Source organism: Grampus griseus (genome assembly GCF_964374135.1).
Source record: "Grampus griseus genome assembly, chromosome: 3".
Classification (NCBI taxonomy): domain Eukaryota; kingdom Metazoa; phylum Chordata; class Mammalia; order Artiodactyla; family Delphinidae; genus Grampus; species Grampus griseus.
Window position 1 is genome coordinate 30,197,664 of NC_139019.1, and position 20,364 is coordinate 30,218,027.

The 20,364-nt window shown below is 37.4% G+C and overlaps 1 protein-coding gene across 3 annotated transcripts in view; it reads left to right on the forward strand.

The window, feature by feature from the left end:
• Nucleotides 1-11,284, forward strand: part of NIPBL (NIPBL cohesin loading factor) — a 190,716-nt gene extending 179,432 nt beyond the window's left edge. For 2 of the 3 annotated variants that reach the window (XM_082650635.1, XM_082650636.1), the window contains 3 exons: nt 1,506-1,680; nt 9,263-9,451; nt 10,014-11,284. In XM_082650635.1, the coding sequence (XP_082506761.1) occupies nt 1,506-1,680; nt 9,263-9,451; nt 10,014-10,379 (730 nt within the window). In that variant the 3' untranslated portion in view covers nt 10,380-11,284. Of the gene's footprint in view, nt 1-1,505; nt 1,681-9,262; nt 9,493-10,013 lie in introns of all 3 variants that reach the window. The other variant, XM_082650637.1, reaches the window with a different exon arrangement.
• The last annotated feature ends 9,080 nt before the right edge of the window (nt 11,285-20,364 follow it).

Below are 20,364 nucleotides of genomic sequence, written 5' to 3' on the forward strand. Positions count from 1 at the left end.
ACTGCAACGAAGAGTAGCCCCCGCTCACTCGCAGCTAGAGAAAGCCTGTGCACAGCAATGAATACCTAACACAGCCAAAAATAAATAAATTTTATTTAAAAAAGAAGAGCTATGAATGAAGAATAGATGCAGACCAACTAGACTAAGTTCTAACAGTCTAGCAGCCTTTAATGTGCACTATCAAATAAGAGATAGAAAAGTACTAATAACTTAGAGTGCCCTATAATTTTACCCATTGTCAATCACTATAGGTATCTCTTTTCTGCCTGTACCCGTGGAATTCTGGACATTTTTCACATTCATTGAAACCCTATGAAGTCACATGTTCGTAGGGACAGATAATGAAATGAGTAAAGTAGACCTGGTAGGTCAGTGGCAAAATGAAAAGAACATGTTTCTTCTAAAGGGTTTAGATATTACTCAGATGTTCATCAGCTTGTTGCCATGGAAGAGAGTGGGAACAATGTGGCCAGAGCTTCCATCTTTTCAAGAGAAGCTAGATAATCCAGATTTTAATGAGAACTATCTCGATGTTAAATATTGGCAGCCACAGGCATACCTTGTTTCATTGCACTTCGTAGATACTGCATTTTTTTCAAATTGAAGGTTTGTGGCAACCCTGCATCAAGCAAGTCTGTCGGCTCCATTTTTCCAACAGCATTTGTTCACTTTGTGTCTCTGTGTCACATTTTGGTAATTCTTACAGTATTTAAATTTTTTTATTATTATGTTTTGTAGTGACCTTTGATGTTGCTATTACAAAAAGATTACGATTCACTGAAGGCTCAGATGATAGTTAGCATTTTTTTAGCAATAAAATATTTTTAAATTAAGATATGTATGTTGTTTTTAGCCATAATGCTGTCGCACACTTAATAGACTATAATATAGTGTAAACGTAACTTTTATACACGTTGGGAAACAAAAAAATTCATGTGGTTTGCTTTATTGCAATATTTGCTTTATCACGATGGTCTGGAACCAAACCCGCAACGTCTCCAAGATACGCCTGTAATTCAGAATAATTTAAAACCTTGTAAAGTCTTGGGGCAGTGCTAAGGTGTTGGAAAAATTTTGAAACAGAGTTGTTAATAATGTGAAACAGGTTTGTAAGCAATAATTCTGGTCACTGTGTAGAGAATGAATAGTTGGGGCACAAAACAGTAGAAGGAGGTAAACCAGTTAGGTAGTATTGAGTAGTTACATTAAAACTGTCCTACAGTCACAATCATGGTGCTAAGAAATAGACATGAGAAACTACTTTCATTTAAATGATACCTCTATTCAAGACAAATACAGAAACAAGAGAGTATTCTTTTTAATCTTTGATTTTGTGTCTTTACTTCCCTTTTTAAAGTTATATTTATTTTGTATACAATTTCACTGGTTAAAATCTATATAACAAAAAGTTTAATTATAACTAAATAAAATTTAACTAGAATCAATTTAAATGTAAATGCCTAAAAAATTTGTTTTAAGTTAATGGTTTTGCTTTCCCAAAACAGTAAAATTCAGAAATACTCTCCATCTGAATCTGCAAAAGTGTATGATAAAGCGATAAACCGAAAAACAGGAGTTCATTTTCATCCCAAACAAACACTGGACTTCCTGCGGAGTGATATGGCTAATTCCAGAATCACTGAAGATGTGAAGAGGAGTATAGTAAAACAGTATCTAGATGTGAGTAGTGAAACCAAAATATATTTAATTTTGATAATGACTTTTTTAAAAAGTAAATTCTTTTGAGACAGATAGCTACCTCCTTTCATTGAAGGTATGCTTCGCGACCCATCACTCCTTATTTTTGTCTATGTAGTTTTAATGAGTTAGTTTAAGCTTGTCTTTCCCGCTTCACCCACTGCACTACAATTGTTTTTTCCTAGGGAATACCAGCTGACCACTAACTTTATTTTAGTGAAAAGCAAAGTTTTTAGGCAAGTTTTAGAGAAAAGCTGTGACTATATATGTATTTTTTTAATTCAGTGGATTACATGGTTTATATTTCATCAAAGGAAAAACCATGAAAAGTCATCCTCCTGCCCTCTTCAGCCATTCTATTCCTCTTCCTTCTGGCAACCAATATTACTACTTTTTCATGTATTCTTACAGAAGCAGTACAAGTGTGTGTGTGTGTGTGTGTGTGTATTTGTATATCTGTTACATATAGACCCATCTAAGAAGTATGTGAGTATGTGAGTGTATAAATTGTGCTTTTAAAGTGTCTTTAAGAATAGGCAAATTCAGGGAATTCCCTGGCAGTCCAGTGGTTAGGACTCCGTGCTTTCACTGCCGAGGGCCCAGGTTCAATCCCAGGTCAGGGAACTAAGATCCCTCAAGCTGCAGTGTAGCCCAAAAAAAGAAAAAGGCAAATTCAGAGAGTCAGAAAATAGAACAGAAGTTACGGGGTGGGGGGGCAGGAATGGGGAGGAATGGGGAGTTGGGTGGGGTTTTTTTAGATTTTTTTTTAACTTTTTATTTTGTATTGGAGTATAGCCAATTAACAATGTTGTGATAGTTTCAGGTGCACAGCCAAGCAACTCAACCATACATATACATGTATCCATTCTCCCCCAGATTCCCCTCCCATCCAGGCTGCCACATACCATTGAGCAGAGTTCCCTGTGCTATACAGTAGGTCCTCGTTGGTTATCCTTTTTAAATATAGCAGTGTGTACATGTCAGTGCCAAACTCCCTAACTATCCATTCCCTCTACCCTTCCCCCGCAGTAGCCATAAGTTCATTCTCTAAGTCTGTGAGTCCATTTCTGTTTTGTAAATAAAGCTCATTTGTACCATTTTTTTTAGATTCCGCATAAAGCAACATCATATGATATTTCTCTTTCTCTGTCTGACTTCACTCAGTATGACAATCTCTAGGTCCATCCATGTTGCTGCAAATGGCATTATTTCATTCTTTCTTATGGCTGAGTAATATTCCATTGTATATATGTACCACATCTTGTTTATCCATTCCTCTGTTGATGGACATTTAGGTTGCTTCCATGTCTTGGCTATTGTAAACAGTGCTGCAGTGAACATTGGGGTGCATGTATCCTTTCGGACCATGTTTTTTTCTGGGTATATGCCCAGGAGTGGGATTGCAGGGTCACATGGTAGCTCTATTTTTAGTTTTTTAAGGAACCTCCATACTGTTCTACATAGTGGTTGTACCAATTTACATTCCCACCAACAGTGTAGGAGGGTTCCCTTCTCTCCACACCATCTCCAGCATTTATTGTTTGTAGATTTTTTGATGATAACCGTTTTGACTGGTGTGAGGTGATATCTCATTGTAGTTTTGATTTGCATTTCTCTAATCATTAGCAGTGTTGAACACCCTTTCATGTGCCTCTTGGCCATCCGTATGTCTTCCTTGGAAAAATGTCTAGGTCTTCTGCCCATTTTTTGATTGGGTTATTTGTTTTGATGATATTAAGCCACATGAGCTGTTTGTAAATTTTGGAGACTATCCCTTGTCAATCACATCATTTGCAAATATTTTCTCCCAATATGTGGGTTGTCTTTTCATTTTGTTTATGGTCTCCTTTGCTGTGCAAGAGCTTTTGAGTTTAATTAGGTCCCATTTGTTTATTTTTGTTTTTTTTTCTATTACTCTGGGAGATGGATCAGAAAAGATATTGTTGCGATTTATGTCAGAGAGTGTTCTGCCTGTGTTTTCCTCTAGGAGGATTTATAATGTCCAGTCTCACATGTAGATCTTTAATCCATTTTGAGCGTATTTTTGTGTATGTTGTTAAAGAATGATGTAATTTCATTTTTTTACATGTAGCTGTCCAGTTTTCCCAGCACCATTTGTTGAAGAGACTGTCTTTCCACCATTGTATAGTCTTACCTTCTTTGTCATAGATTAATAGACCATAGGTGGGTAGGTTTATTTCTGGGCTTTCTGTCCTGTTCCATTGATCTGTAGTTCTGTTTTTGTGCCAGTACCATACTGTTTTGATGACTAAAGCTTTGTAGTATAGCCTGAAGTCAGGGACCCCGATTCCTCCAGCTCCATTTTTCTTTCTCAAGATTACTTTGGCTATTTGGGGGTCTTTTGTGTCTCCATACAAAGTTTAAGATATTTTGTTCTAGTTCTATGAAAAATGCCATTGGTAATTTGATAGGGATTGCATTGAATCTGTAGATTGCCTTGGGTAGTATAGTCATTTTGACAATATTTATTCTTTCAATCAAAGAACATGATATATCTTTCCATCTGTGTCTTCTTTGGTTTCTTTCATCAGCATGTTATAGTTTTCGGAGTACAGGTCTTTTGCCTCCTTAGGTAGGTTTATTCCTAGGTATTTTATTCTCTTTCATGCAGTGGTAAATGGGATTGTTTCTTGAATTTCTCTTTCTGATCTTTCATTGTTAGTGTGTAGAAATGCAACACATTTCTGTGTATTAATTTTGTATCCTGCAACTTTACCAAATTCATTGATGAGCTCTAGTAATTTTCTGATAGCATCTTTAGGATTTTATATGTATAGTATCATGTCATCTGCAAACAGTGACAGTTTAACGTCTTCTTTTCCAATTTGGATTCCTTTTATTTCTTTTTCTTCTCTGATTTCCGTAGCTAGGATTTCCAAAACTATGTTGAATAAAAGTGGTGAGAGTGGGCATCCTTGTCTTGTTCCTGATCTTAGAGAAAATGCTTTCAGCTTTTCACCATTGAGTATGATGCTAGCTGTAGGTTTGTCTTATATGGCCTTTATTATGTTGAGATAGGTTCCCTCTGTGCCCACTTCCTGGAGAGTTTTATCATAAATAGGTGTTGAATTTTGTCAAAAGCTTTTTCTGCATCTACTGAGATGATCATTTGGGGGTTTCTTAATATATAGATTTATTTATTTTTGGCTGCATTGGGTCTTTGTTGCTGAGTGTGGGCTTTCTCTAGTTGCAGCAAGCAGGAGCTGCTCTTCATTGCAGTGCACAGGCTTCTCATTGCTGTGGCTTCTCTTGTGGCGAAGCATGGGCTCTAGGCGCGGGGGCTCCAGTAGTTGTGGCACGTGGGCTTAGTTGCTCCACGGCATGTGGGATCTTCCCAGACCAGGGCTCAAACCTGTGTCCCCTGCATTGGCAGGCAGATTTTTAACCACTGCGCCACCAGGGAAGTCCTGATCATATGGTTTTTGTCAGTTTGTTGATGTGGTGTATCACACTGATTGATATGTGGATATTGAAAACTCCTTGCATCCCTAGGATAAATCCCACTTGATCATGATGTATGATCCTTTTAATGTATTGTTGAATTCGAATTGCTAGTATTTTGTTGAGGATTTTTGCATGTACGTTCATCAGTGATAGTGGCCTGTAATTTTCTTTTTTAGTGGTATCTTTGTCTGGTTTTGGTATCAGGGTAATGGTGACCTCACAGAATGAGTTTGGGAGTTTTCCTTCCTCTGCACTTTTTGGGAACAGTTTCAGAAGGATAGGTGTTAGCTCTTCTCTAAATGTTTGATAGAATTTGCCTGTGAAGCCATCAGGGCCGGAACTTCCGTTTTTGGGGAGTTTTTGTTTGTTTGTTTGTTTTTTGGCTGCGTTGGGTCTTTGTTGCTGCACCCGGGCTTTTTCCAGTAGCAAGGGGGGCTACTCTTCGCTGCAGTGCACAGGCCTCTCACTGCAGTGGCCTCTCTTGTTGCAGAGCACGGACGGGCTCTAGGCATGCGGGCTTCAGTAGTTGTGGCACGTGGGCTCAGTAGTTGTAGCTCGCAGGCTCTAGAGTGCAGGCTCAGCAGTTGTGGCTCACGGGCCCAGCCACTCCATGGCATGTGGGATCTTCCCAGACCAGGGCTGGAACCCATGTCACCTGCATTGGCAGGCGGATTCTCAACCACTGAGCCACCAGGGAAGCCCGGGAGTTTTTAAATTACAGTTTCAATTTCAGTGCTTGTAATTGGTTCATATTTTCTAATTATTCCTGGTTCAGTCTGGGGAGACTGTACCTTTGTAAGAATTTGTCCATTTCTTCCAGGTTGTCTATTTTATTGGCATACAGTTGCATATAGTAGTCTCTTATGATCCTTTGTATTTCTGTGGTGTCAGCTGTAACTTCTCCTTTTTCATTTTATTGATTTGAGTCCTCTCCCTTTTTTTCTTGATGAGTCTGGCTAAAGGTTTATCAGTTTTGTTTATCTTTTCAAAGAACCAGCTTTTAGTTTCATTGATCTTTGCTCTTGTCTTCTTTGTCTCTATTTCATTTGTCTCTGCTCTGATCTTTATGATTTCTTTCCTTCTACTAACTTTCAGTTTTGTTTGTTCTTCTTTCTCTAGTTGCTTTATGTGTATGGTTAGGTTGTTTATTTGAGATTTTTCTTGTTTCCCAAAAGTAAGGTTGTATTGCTATAAACTTTCCTCTTTGAACTGCTTTTACTGTGTCCCATAGGTTTTCGATCGTTATGCTCTCATTTTCATTTGTCTCTAGATATTTTTTTTATTTCCTCTTTGATTTCTTCAGTGATCCATTGGTTGTTTAGTAGCATATTGTTTAGCCTCCACGTATTTGTGTTTTTATAGTCTTTTTATTGGAGTTTATTTTTAATCTTACAGTGTTGTGGTCAGAAAAGATGCTTGATATGATTTCAGTTTTCTTAAATTTACCAAGGCTCACTTTATGGCCCAGGATGTGGTCAGTCCTGGAGAATATTCCATGTGCACTTCAGAAAAATGTGTATTCTGCTTTTGGATGGAGTGCTCTATAAATATCAGTTAAGTCCATCTGATCTAATGTGTCATTTAAGGACTGTGTTTCCTTACTGATTTTATGTGTGGCTGATCTGTCCATTGATGAAAGTGGAGTGTTAAAAGTCCCCCACTATTATTGTGTTACTGTAAATTTCTCCCTTTATGGCTGTTAGTATTTGCCTTATATATTGTGGTGCTCCTAAGTTGGGTGCATATATGTTTACAATTGTTATACCTTCTTCTTGGATTGATTCCTTGATTGTTATGTAGTGTCCTTCTTTGTCTCTTGTAACAGTCTTTATTTTAAAGTCTATTTTGTCCTATATGAGTATTGCTACTGCAGCTTTCTTTTGATTTCCATTTGCATGGAATACCTTCTTCCATCCCCTCACTTTCAATCTGTATGTGTCCCTAGGTCTGAAGTGGGTCTCTTGTAGACAGCATATATATGGGTCTTGTTTTTGTATCCGTTCAGTGAGCCTGTGTCTTTTGGTTGGCACATTTAATCCATTTACATTTAAAGTAATTATCGGTATGTGTGTTCCTTTTGCCATTTTCTTAATTGTTTTCGGTTTGTTTCTGTAGGTCTTCTTTCTTTCCTCTTTTGTTCTCTTCTCTTGTGGTTTGATGACCATCTTTAGTGTTATGTTTGGGTTGCTTTTTCTTTTTTCTGTATCTATTGTAGCTTTGGGGTTTGCTGTTACCATGAGGTTTTGATATAGCAGTCTGAATATGTACAAGATTGTTTTAAGTTGCTAGTCTCTTTCCCACCTAGAGGAGTTCCTTTAGCATTTGTTGCAAAGCTGGTCTGGTGTTGCTGAATTCTCTTAGCTTTTGCTTGTCTGTAAAGCTTTTGATTTCTCTGTGGAATCTGAATGAGAGCCTTGCTGGGTAGAGTATTCTTGGTTGTAGGTTATTCCCTTTCATCACTTTAAATATATCGTGCCACTCCCTTCTGGCTTGCAGCGTTTCTGCTGAGAAATCAGCTGTTAACCTTATGGGAGTTCCCTTGTATGTTATTTGTCATTCTTCCCTTGTTGCTTTTAATAATTTTTCTTTGTCTTTAATTTTTGTAAATTTGATTACTGTGTATCTTGGAATATTTGTCCTTGGGTTTATCCTGCCTGCGACTCTGCACTTCCTGGACTTGGGTGGCTATTTCCTTTGCCATGTTAGGGAAGTTTTCAACTATAATCTCTTCAAATATTTTCTCTGGTCCTTTCTCTGTCTCTTCTCCTTCTGGCACCCCTATAATGCAAATGTTGGTGCATTTAATGTTGTCCCATAGATCTCTTAGGCTGTCTTCATTTCTTTACATTCTTTTTTCTTTATTCTGTTCCGTGGCAGTGATTTCCACCATTCTGTCTTCCAGGTCACTTATCCGTTCTTCTGCCTCTTATTCAGCTATTGATTACGTCTAGCATATTTTTCATTTCAGTTATTGTATTCATCTCAATTTGTTCATTAATTCTTCTAGGTCTTTGTTAAACGTTGCTTTCATCTTCTCAATCCTTGCCTCCATTCTTTTTCCAAGGTCCTGGATCATCTTCACTGTCATTATTCTGAATTCTTTTTCTGGAAGGTTGCCTATCTCCACTTTATTTAGTTGTTTTTCTCGGTTTTATCTCGTTCCTTCATCTGGGACATAATTCTCTGCCTTTTCATTTTGTCTCTCTGTGGTTGTGGTTTTCATTTCACAGGCTGCAGGATTGTAGTTCTTCTTACATCCACTGTCTCAGGAATGGGGGGGAGTATTGAATGGGTACAGATTGAGTTTCTTTGGGGGATGATGAAAAAGTTTTTGAAGTGACTGTGGTGATGATTGTACAACAGTGTGAATATACTTACTGTCAATGAATTAAACACTTTTAAATGGTAAATTTTATGTTATGTATATTTTACCAGAATAAAAGTTTTTTAATGTTTTCAAAAAATTTTTGAGATTGTCCTAAAAAGTAAAAATAAAGTCTTTAATTTTAATCTACTTAAAGCTGGTAGTTGAACACAACTAATAATGACTTTTTTTGACCAAGAATGTAATGTACACAGTGGTTTTCATATTATTCATAGACTGCAAACCTTGTACTCTAAATTTGACATTTATTTTAGTTCTTTAAAATTCTTCAACATTTTTTGTTTCCTGTTGTATCCTCTTATCTTGGTGGAGAGCAGAAAATGGGGGCAGAAATGTTTAAAAGTCTGTCAATAATTAGTAATCACTTGGCTGCTTGATAACTTGGATCAGGGTCCGCAACATCTGGCTTATGGGCCAAATCTGGCCAACTGCCTGTTTGTGTAAAATAAAGTTTTATTGAAACAGCCATGCCCATTCATTTTTGTATTGCATTTTGGCCTGCAAAGCCAAAAATACTTACTATCTGGCTCTTTACAGAAAATGTTTGCCAGCCCCCAACTTGGACAATAGCTAAAGTCTGTTTCACCCACACCAAACCACTACCATGGAAAACATTTAGGAAAAAATTTTAAATAAAGGAAAACATTTAGGAATTTGGCAGTCTTGTTTGAAAAAATTTACTTAAAATTCTAAATTAATATCTGATTTTTGTAGTTCAAACTTCTCATGGAACATCTGGACCCTGATGAAGAGGAAGAAGAAGGGGAGGTGTCAGCTAGCACAAATGCTCGGAACAAAGCAATTACCTCGCTGCTTGGAGGAGGCAGCCCTAAAAATAATGCAGCAGCAGAGACAGAAGATGATGAAAGTGATGGGGAGGATAGAGGAGGAGGCACTTCAGGGGTGAGGCGGAGGAGGAGTCAACGTATTTCGCAGCGTATTACGTAAAATGATTTTTATGTGCTTATATATGTCAGTCTATTAAATGTACACCAAGTAATGTAATACTTATGAGAGAAAACATTTTGTAGATAGAAATTCTCTACTTATCCATTTATACATCCTTTTGTAGAAAGTTTAACATAAAAGACAATAAAAAAGAAAAAAACAGAAATGAGATTTATCCAGCATAAAGGGTTATTAATTTTTCTTTGGATTGTATTAATGTGTGTTATCCTTTTTTATTGTTGATAAGTTTTATGTAGCTTTATGGTTCATATGTATATATAATTTTATATATCAATAAGAGTAAAGACACGGGTACAAATTAAGAGTTACATGGTTTTACAAGTATATGTTAACCCCTTGGCGCTGGCGGTCACGGTGCGTCTCATTGCCGGCAATGGAAGTGTGCTGGGAAATCCCAACTCCCGGCGTCAAGGGATTAAAAGCAATAAAAACAATAATTTCACTAAAATTATTTTGTGTAACACTTGGTCTTTTTTCCCCCCTCCCAATGTTTTAGTCATTGAGAAGGTCAAAACGAAATTCAGACTCTACGGAGTTGGCAGCACAGATGAATGAAAGTGTTGACGTCATGGATGTCATCGCTATTTGCTGTCCAAAGTACAAAGATCGACCACAAATTGCAAGAGTAGTACAGAAAACCAGCAATGGCTTCAGTGTTCAGTGGATGGCAGGCTCCTACAGTGGCTCCTGGACTGAGGCTAAGCGCCGTGATGGCCGCAAACTGGTGCCTTGGGTAGACACTATTAAAGAGTCAGACATTATTTACAAAAAAATTGCTCTAACGAGTGCTAATAAGCTGACTAATAAAGTTGTTCAGACTTTACGATCCCTGTATGCCGCCAAGGACGGGACTTCCAGCTAATGAATTTGTACATGCAGCCAAATTTACAGGAGTTTTTTTTTAAAGGCAGAAAAACTTGAAATATCAACATTCTGGCAAAAAAAAATCAGTTTTATGAAGAGTAAGAATGGAACCTGGGATGCAGGAACAAAAGAAGGAAATGTTGGGCAAAACATTTTTGTGGGAGCTCCCTTCGCTGTTGTGCAGCAGAAACAGATTCTCAGTTCATTTTTACTCCCACTGTATTATAGTTTAACAAAAATTGTTTATATCTTGGAAAAAAAACTTTCTGTTTAAAAAATAAACAAGTGAATGTTGGAAATTAGTCTGTTAATGTTCTTAATAAAGTGTTCTTGGAGTTTAACCTAGCAGCGGATGGCTTTCTTTAGCTTAGCCCAGTTTCCAGGGAAGCATTGTTTTTTCCAGGCTGTAAAATGGCAGAATCTCCTGGATATATAATTTATTCTGTTGGAAAAAAAAAAAAAAAAAAAAAAGCATGCAGTATCTATGACCTATCTGCAGAAGGAGTTTTTGTAAATGTAGATTTTGATGTATTAGGTCACCCTGAAAACAATACAAGAAAAGGGATCCCCAGGCAATCTGGTGGAGCGAATACTGCAATAAATTTTTTTACTTCTCTTTGTTACTTGTCTGTTTCCATTTGAATTTCTTATTGTAAAGATCTGTTTAAATCCATTTATATTATTTTGCAGTCTTTTATGTAAAATTTATTATATCACTGGTTTTCAAAACAAAACATGAAATATTGTTTATACAGTTTGTATAGGCTGACTTCTGAATAATTGGTATCTATTATTTTCATTCCCATAAGAGGGTGTAAACAGTTAATTCCAGGGTTTTATTGTATCCTGCAATATTTAGTATTAACTATATATGATTTAGCACTGTGCCAAACACATTTTCAAGAGTACATTTTGATATAAAAAGAAACTATAGTTTATTCCTTGTATGCTTCAATTTCTTTCTAGTAATGTCATGATGGTAATATTTATTTTTTAAACCTTGGGAAAAGATAACAGTCTTGGGGAAAGGTAACAGTCATGCTATTTTGGAAAACTAGCATTTCTCTTAGTTAAAATTATGCCATGTGTTATTTTCAAAATAGAATTGAGATGACTATGACACTTCATAATAACATTACATTTTTCACAAGTTATTTTTTAATGCTGAAAAAGGAATAATTTTACTAGTTGAGATGTTTACTCATTTTCTATTCTAAATGTTTTATACATCTTTTGGGAGCAGTTGTCATTTATCTGTTACTACAGATGGGGAGGTGGGTATTTAATTAGTTGATTTGCATAGTTGATGCTCAGAAATAGTAATGCCTAAAATTTACAGGGGATGAGGTCTGTTTCAAAGTTAAGTCTTTTTAAAAATATGTACTATTTTTAAGTCAGCTTTTTAAATCTGACCTCTAGAATGTTAAGTTTTATGAAATTGGCCAATAAATGAAGATACTCAATTTGTGAGGAAGAGTGACATTGCCATAAAATACCTTTTTGTGAACACCTATTAAACCACTATGAAAATACCTTTACAGGATCCATTTCCTATGTGGAATTATTTCAGAACATTTTCTTGAAGGAAATGTTATCTCATTCTTCTTTTTCTTCCACTTAATTGCATGTTTCCTCTTCCTTTTTACCATGAACTACGTGGGACAAAACTATTATAGATTGGGTTTTTTCGCCTCTGGAGTTTTATCAGCAAAAGATTTGAGGTGGCTTTTGAAAACAACAATGATATATCAATAAGAGTAAAATACCAGTTAGGAAAAGTAGAATGTAAAACCCAGCCTCTAGAATTTTAAAGAATAGAGATGTGGGTAAAAAAAAAACAGCCAGTTTTGAATGCTGACATTCAGTGATGCATGGTGTTTGTTTTTTTTTAAAGGAACATTTATTTATTTGTTTGTTTGTTTTTGGCTGCGTTGGGTCTTCGTTGCTGCATGCGGGCTTTCTCTAGTTGCGGCGAGTGGGGGCTACTCTGCAGTGCGTGGACTTCTCATCGAGGTGGCTTCTCGTTGCGGAGCATGGGCTCTAGGCACGTGCGCTTCAGTTGTGGCACGCGGGGTCTAGAAACAGAGGCTCAGTAGTTGTGGCACACAGGCTTAGTTGCTCCGCGGCATGTGGGATCTTCCTGGACCAGGACTCGAACCTGTGTCTCCTGCATTGGCAGGTGGATTCTTAACCACTTCACCACCGGGCAAGTCCCCATGGTGTCTTTTAATTTTTACAAAAACTATGCTAGTTAAATCTTTTTTCCCCATTTTGTAGATAAGGAAAACTGAGGCTCAGCAGGATTTAGTAATCTGCTTTTAAGTGTTATAATAGGGATTTAAATTTGGAGTTGGAGTAATTGCATCTCACTACTCTAAGTTAATTGAACATCAAGCATTAAAGGAGAGGATCCCTCTTGAAAGTAAACAGTTCTTAAAGGATCCTTGGAGTATATATACTTGGGGATCCTATTTAGAGTAATGCTTCTGTTAGCTTGGTTGGTCATAGATGAATTGCTGTCTTCAGGAATTTTCCATCTATGCTAAGCTCCAATATTTTAGCTATTAATATATTAATATTGATATAATTGATGAAACCCTTAAATATACAAACCAAGGTTTTCAAAAAGTAGATTTCTCAAATGTGATTTTAGGTCTTAACACTAAAATAAGTTAAGGCCTTGGCAGTCAGTTGTACAAAATCAAAATTTTGAAGTGTATTGGGAATATACAAATTTCAGTCTATAGTTTGTTGATAAGTAGTAAGCTGTACCATGTTTTATTGATTTGTATTGAAAAGAGGTTATATTTGAAATGAACATTTCTAAGTATGCCTTCACTTTTTATATTAATATGAAATTTAATATTTTCTTATTTAAATTATTTGTTGTTTTGACGAATGGGTCATTTTTTTAAAAATCCGTACCAAGATACAAATTCAGGAAATAGAATTTAGTAATCTCTAGGAGAAGAAATTCTGAACTTTTAGGGGAAAGTAGTATATGGCTTATTCTGTTAATATGTTGAGTATTTGAATTGTTAGCAGGTAAACTGAAGGACACGGCAATTTGTAACAACTGTAGTCTGTTTCATGAAGACAGGTAAGTCTTTTTGGCCAACCCAATAGATTTCATGACCAGCAAGCAAATTTATCATACCTTCATTTAGAAAGTGAATTTAACCAAGAAGGTGTATGGTTCTCCCTCTCCCACACACCATTTTTAGTTGCATAAAGCACTCATCCTGGTCCCTATCTTAATGTCCAGGTAGTCTGCATCTTTAGAAATATTGATATCAACTGGAATAAGATTACTTTTGCAAATATAAAATGCATCAGTTTACCCATTAAAAATAATAATTTGAAACATTCGATAGTAATGTTTGCTCTACAAAAGTTCTGCTTGTGTGAACCTTTTGCCTTGCTCATTTTAAAACTATTTATGAAGTTTAACCCTTCGCTAATTTTTGTCATAGGAGATACTTGTTACACAAATTGATTTTATTTTTATTTATGTGAAGGTTTTTTTAATTCACTTGTCCTATTGGTCCCATCTGAGAAACATTTGTGTGTAAATTTGGTATGATAGAAAGGTCACTGACCAAATTGCAGTTTGTATAGTATATTGACCAAGTGGTCATAAAATCCTCATACGTTTTGCATGACAACCAAGAGAAAACCACCAACCCACCCTTCCTTTTTAAGACTCCCGTTGTGTATGGCTTCGTTGCTCATAGTGATGCCATATGCACACAATTTTTTTTTCTCATCAGAATTTAACTTTTAACTTTTTGTTATGGAACCACCATGTAGTTACCACTCAGTTTCAATCAATTCTGAATTTCTGATCAAGCTTGTTTGCATTATACCCTATACACTCCTCTCCCTCATTTTTCTGAAACAAATCCGAGGCATCATATTATTTCATCTATAAAAATATCTTTAAATGTTAAATACTCCTTGACCTCAAGTATCCAGTAAGTGTTCATATTTTCACTTTCCTCAAAATACGTCCTTTTTTAGTTTTTATATGGATCTTCATCTGCCTTTTATTTGCAAATTTTTCATGAATAAAGTCTTTGGATTCTTAAGAAAATAGTTAATTCTAAATAGAGGGATAACAGTTATTTTCTGGTTTGTAATCATTTTTCTTACCTGAATTTATTGTACATTTAAGAGTCATTGTCTCTCATCCAAACTCATGTATTCTTGAGCGTGGATAATTAGAACAGAGGTACCATTACAGAGATAATGAAGTAAGGAGATAGGTCTAGTTTTCAGACAGATGGTGATAAACATCCTTTGAATTCTACTTGGCAAATGCCAAGCAAGCAATTGGAGATAAAGAACTGAAGTAAGGAAACAGAGGTTTAAATAGATAACAGAGGATACCCTAGGATTATAGTCCCTCTGTTAGAAACTTTTGTGTTAATTATTGTTTGAAATAAGTGGACTACAAACTGATTATTTTTTACTCTATAGTTCATAGGCATTACAGTTTTTGCTGAATGGAATTTTGCCTCTGTGTTTGTATTTGTTATTTTTTTCAGTCATTGTTTAATCTCAGTCACTTAGACACTTAGAAATGAAAAGTTATTTTGTGTTACTTTGTCAAGTAGTTCTAGGGTCTTCACCTTTGACATTAGCCTTTCTTCTGCTAAGACATGCCTGTAAGTTTGGCTTGATCATAACTTGCCTGGAATTATAATTTAGGCTTACCCTTATTAGATTTAGATTCTGAAATGAAAGGGAAAAGTAATTATAATCTAGGTTTGTCATAAAAGCTAAACCAACAGTGGATCTGCACATTCCATAGTTTTAAAAATACAGAATTACACAATCTGAGGAATCTGAGAAATCCTTTAATCCAGATGTTCTTAACCACTTTGTAATTCATGAACTTCTTTGAGAACCTAATGAAAACCATGAACTCTCTCTCCTTAGAAAACTGAACAAATTTATATCCAGAATTGTGCATACAATTTCAAGGGATTTATGGTTACCCCACCCAGGTCTATGTATGAATGACCTGACTTGAAAACCTACGGATTACAAGTTAAGAGATCCTTTCTAATCCAAACCCTTCTTTTTAAGGTGAAGTTGAAGCTCAAAGAGGTGACTTGTTACCTATAAGCTACATACTTACTTAGAGCCAAGAGTGAGCCAAGAGCAACCCTCCAGATGTGCTTAATAAGGAAGATTTCGTCAGGTCATTCTTCAGGCACACGTTGAAATCTGAATGAAGGCTACTTGATGGCTAAATGTAACTTTTGAGATGCCCACCATCCTGTTAGATAAATGGATATGGTAAAATGTAGTATGTATATATATATATTTAATTTATTTTTTGGCTGCGTTGGGTCTTCGTTGCTGCGCCCGGGCTTTCTCTAGTTGTGGTGAGTGGGGGCTAGTCTTTGTTGCTATGCGCAGGCTTCTCATTGCAGTGGCTTCTCTTGTTGCAGAGCACGGGCTCTAGGTGCACAGGCTTCAGTAGTTGTGGCTTGTGGGCTCTAGAGCGCAGGCTCAGTAGTTGTGGCGCATGGGCTTAGTTGCTCCGCGGCATGTGGGATCTTCCTGGACCAGGGCTCAAACCCGTGTCCCCTGCATTGGCAGGCGGATTCTTAACCACTGCGCCACCAGGGAAGCCCAAAATTTAATATTTTATGTGTTCTCTTTTTAATTATCTTTTACATTATCTGGCTTAATATAGAAGACTAAAACTTGGATTGATGAGAAGTCAGAAGACATAGTCTGAAGCCATTGTTTCAGAAATAAGTGTTACATGAAGTTTGGTAAATAAAATCATTTAGCCATGCTAAGTGGGAACTTGAAGTGTGAGCAGCACAGGGTGTGGGTAGTAAAGTATCGAAAAATGAAGTTACAGAACTAAGGAGAGGTAAGTATAGAATTACGAGAATTTAAATGTGTAGGGAGTGGAAGGACCTTAAGCAAGGGATTACTGAAAGCTCACTCCGGGTGTCAAGAAGAGGATATTAGTGCAATATAGTCTCAGGGATGGTTAGAGCCTGAACTAGGATAATGATGATAGTAGGGATAAAGAAGATTGGAGAGATTGCAGATGTATTTAGGAACTAAAAACAGCAAGACTTGACAGTTGACTGATAAGGTAAAAGAAGGCCGTTGTCTAGAATAGCTATCGGGTTTCTCTACTTTAGATGACTAGTTTCAATTTTAAATCTGTTGAAAGTGAGTGCCTATGGGATGTTCAGGTGATGTGCAGAAGGTGGGAACATGACACTTTCGGGGGGACGTTTGGTCAAGGGCTACATTTGGGACTCATCAGCCACGTAAGTTGTAGTTACAGCGAGCAGTGCAGAGCCAAAGAACAACCTTGGAGGCTACTAACATTTAAGGTGCAGCAAGAAAATATGCATTTGTGATGGAGGCAGGTGAAATGATTAGAAGAGTCTGGGAAGAATCCAGAACTAAGGGATTAGAGAGTTTCAAGAAGGTAGAGAGCAGCATGTGAAATGCCACAGTAAGACTAAGACTGAAAAATGCTTGATCCCGCCATTCAGGACGTAAATGGTAAATTTTAGGGAGAGTTGTTTCAGGGAGGATAAGAGCAAAGCCAGATTGTGGTTGAGTTGAGAAATAAATGAGAATCAGGGAGAGTGGCAAGGGCGGGAAGAGAGACAACAGAGTACTGAAATGCTGAGTAGTGAAGCTAGAGAAAAAAGCAGATAGATAATAAAGGGCCTAAAAAGCATATTTAAGAGTTTGGAAGGGCTTTAAACAGTAAATATCCTCAGGGTTGTGGTTCAGAAAAAGCACTCATTGGCTACAATGTGGGGGATTGTGAAGATGCCAAACTGCATTATTTTTCCCAGCAGCACTCAGCTGCACGGCAGGAGTGACTCATCAGTGAGCCAGGGGCGGGAGTTTGTTGGGGGTATAGTTGAAGAGCTGGATTGAGAGAAAATGGAAGGATCAAAGTTCAGAGGTCTCCATGAAGTGGGAGAGCAAGTAGAATGAGAGTGGCGGAAGTGGAGTAGTGGAGTGATAAAGTCAGAGGACTGTGTGGGATTTCTGAGGTAGAGTGGTTCTGGAAACCGGGTAGGGGATGTGACCGTAAGAATGAATGAATCAAGTGAACAGGTGGAGTTTGGTACTGCAGAGATGAAGGAATCACAGGCTACATTCTGCACTCCTTTCCTGAGCTTAAAGCCTTGGATTCTACCTCTTTTTTTTCCTGTCATACTGTTTGTCTTGGAGATCACTTGGTATTGACACTGGTTCATTACTTTTAGTTTTTGCAAATTCAGTTATTTTACAAGTATTTGCTGAGTGCATACTATCAGCAACAAACTGTGCTGGACCCATTGGCAACAAGCTTGTGTTTCTAGTGGAAGAGATAGGAAATGAACCACAAAGTACACAATTATAGTTATTAAGTTACAGTTGAAATGAGTGCTTAAAAGGAAAAGTAACAGAAATCATGAGAGTATGTAGCACTAAAATAGTCTGGAGGGTTGGGGGAGACAAGAAAGGCTTCCTTCTCCAAGTGAAACTAATCCTCGGATAAAGCCTGACATGTAATATATATATAATAGATACCAAATAATGTTGGTTGAACCACTGATAAAAGGGAGAACTTCTCTTTTTTTTTTTTTTGTTCCCAGCAGTTCATTCCTTAGGGACATAATAGTTGAACTCTATAAAGTCTGAGGGAAAAAAAATTAGATGAAAGAAGGGGATGCAAGAAGAATCCCAAATTGATGACAAGGCATATGCAAAGGGCCTGAAGAAAAGCGCATATCACTTAAAGCTTTGCAGTTCCTGTGAATGGCAGAGAAAAAAAGAGTAATGATGAAGCTGATGAAATAGATGGGCCAAATCACGCTTTTGTAGGCCATGTTAAGGATGTCCTATGAGCAATGGGGAGCCATTAAGAAATTAAGATAGGTGGGAAGTGGAACAGGGATTTGCTTTTGTGAAGTCAGATTTGCATTTTTAATTAATTATTTTTAAATTTATTTTATCTTATTTTATTTTGGCTTTATTGGGTCTTCATTGCTGTGCAGGGGCTTTCTCTAGTTGTGGAGAGCGGGGGCTACTCTTTGGTGCTGTACGAGGGCTTCTCATTGCGGTGGCTTCTCTTGTTGCGGAACCCAGGCTCTAGGCACGCGGGCTTCAGTAGTTGCAGCATGCAGGCTCAGTAGTTGTGGTGCGCAGGCTCTAGGGTGCATGGGCTTCAGTAGTTGTGGAGCATGGGCTCAGCAGCTGTGTGGCTCGCAGGCTCTGTAGTTGCGGCGCACGGGCTCAGTCGCTCTGTGGCCTGTGGGATCTTCCCAGACCAGGGATTGAACCCGTGTCCCCTGCACTGGCAGGCGGATTCTTAACCACTGCACCACCAGGGAAGTCCAGATTTGCATTTTTTAAAGAGCACTGACAATGATATGAGGGGGACCAATAACGCCCTGTGGAAGGTGATGATGATAACTCTGGCTGGGGGGGTGGTGGTAGAAGGAGAGAAGTAGCCTTATTTGTAGAAGTGGTTAGGATGTTTAAGTTGGTCACATAGCTTTGGTAGGCTAAAATAATGGCCAACAATTAAAAATTAAATTGTAACGAGGAGAGAACAGGTGTGAATTTCCTTAGTAAGTTTTGATGAGTGAGACAAGTATTCCTGGGTAGATATCCACACAAAAGACAACATGACTTACCCCTGATTCATCTGGAGGACAGCCCATGAGGAATAATCATGATTTGAAGTGAGGAAAGGAACCAAAAAAGAGAAAAATAGTCTTGGATAGCTTAAAACTGTCAACTGAATCTTTAAAATCCTGCTTTTTATACAGTTCAGAGTAATTCCAAGATAGATTTTAATGAGACAGGCTTTTAATATAATTACAGGCAACCACTCTGATTTCCTTGGGTAGCTAACATGCATATTTCTAAAGAATGTACTGTTGCAATTTATTAACTCTGGAACTTAGATATTGAATTATATTATCATCTATTGACTTAGTTTATTTTTGCGGCACACGGGATCTTTGTTGAGGCATGTGGGATCTTTTGTTGCAGCGTGCAGGCTTCTCTCTAGTTGTGGCATGCAGGCTCTAGAGCACGCGGGCTTAGTTGCCCTGCGGCATGTGGGATCTTAGTTCCCCGACTAGGGATCGAACCCGCGTCCCCTGAATTGGAAGGTGGATTCTTTACCACTGGACCACCAGGGAAGTCCCCTATTGACTTTTTTATGATAAAGACTTGGCTCTTATAGTCTTTCCCTCTCCTCCCAGTATGGATATCAGTATATTTAATAGGAATTTATGTAATATAAAACTATGTAAATATTGTTCAATCAGAGCTAAGTTTACTATGAATACATTTCCTTTATCGTGTATTCTTGTTTTCCTTTTAGTGAAATTGCTTTGCTTTTTCACTTACATAATTTCCACATAGAGCTCCAAAAGAATTACAGATTTCTTTCATATCAATCGTTTGAGTCTTCTCCCCCCCGCCCCCCCCCCCCGGCCCCTCTTGCATTCCTCCATCAAGAAACTCCTTCATGGAGCTGTTCTTACTTTTGCACCAATCTGGACCGATTTTTCAGGACTGCTGCAAAGGTGTTCTACCAGACTTTTTCTATCCCTCTTCTGGTAGGATCCAGAACCCATGTCCGGAACCCAAAACTTCCTCCTTTTTGCTTAAAAATGTTCAGTTTGCTTGAGCATATCCTGCAGTAGTTTCCTAAGAATGGACACATCATAAGGACAAAATTTTCGAATCATTAGATGTCTGAAAATGTCATTATTCTTACCTCATGGTTGATAGCTGGGTCTAAAATTCTAAATTGAAATTTTTCCCTTTGAAAGTATTTTCACCATAATCTAGCCTGTGTTGTTGCTGTTAAGAGGGCTGCTACCATATTGATGATTATTCCTTTGTTTATGACTTGTGCTTTTCCGCTCTAGAAACTTAGGATATTTTCTCTATTTCTCATATTGTAATATTTCACTATG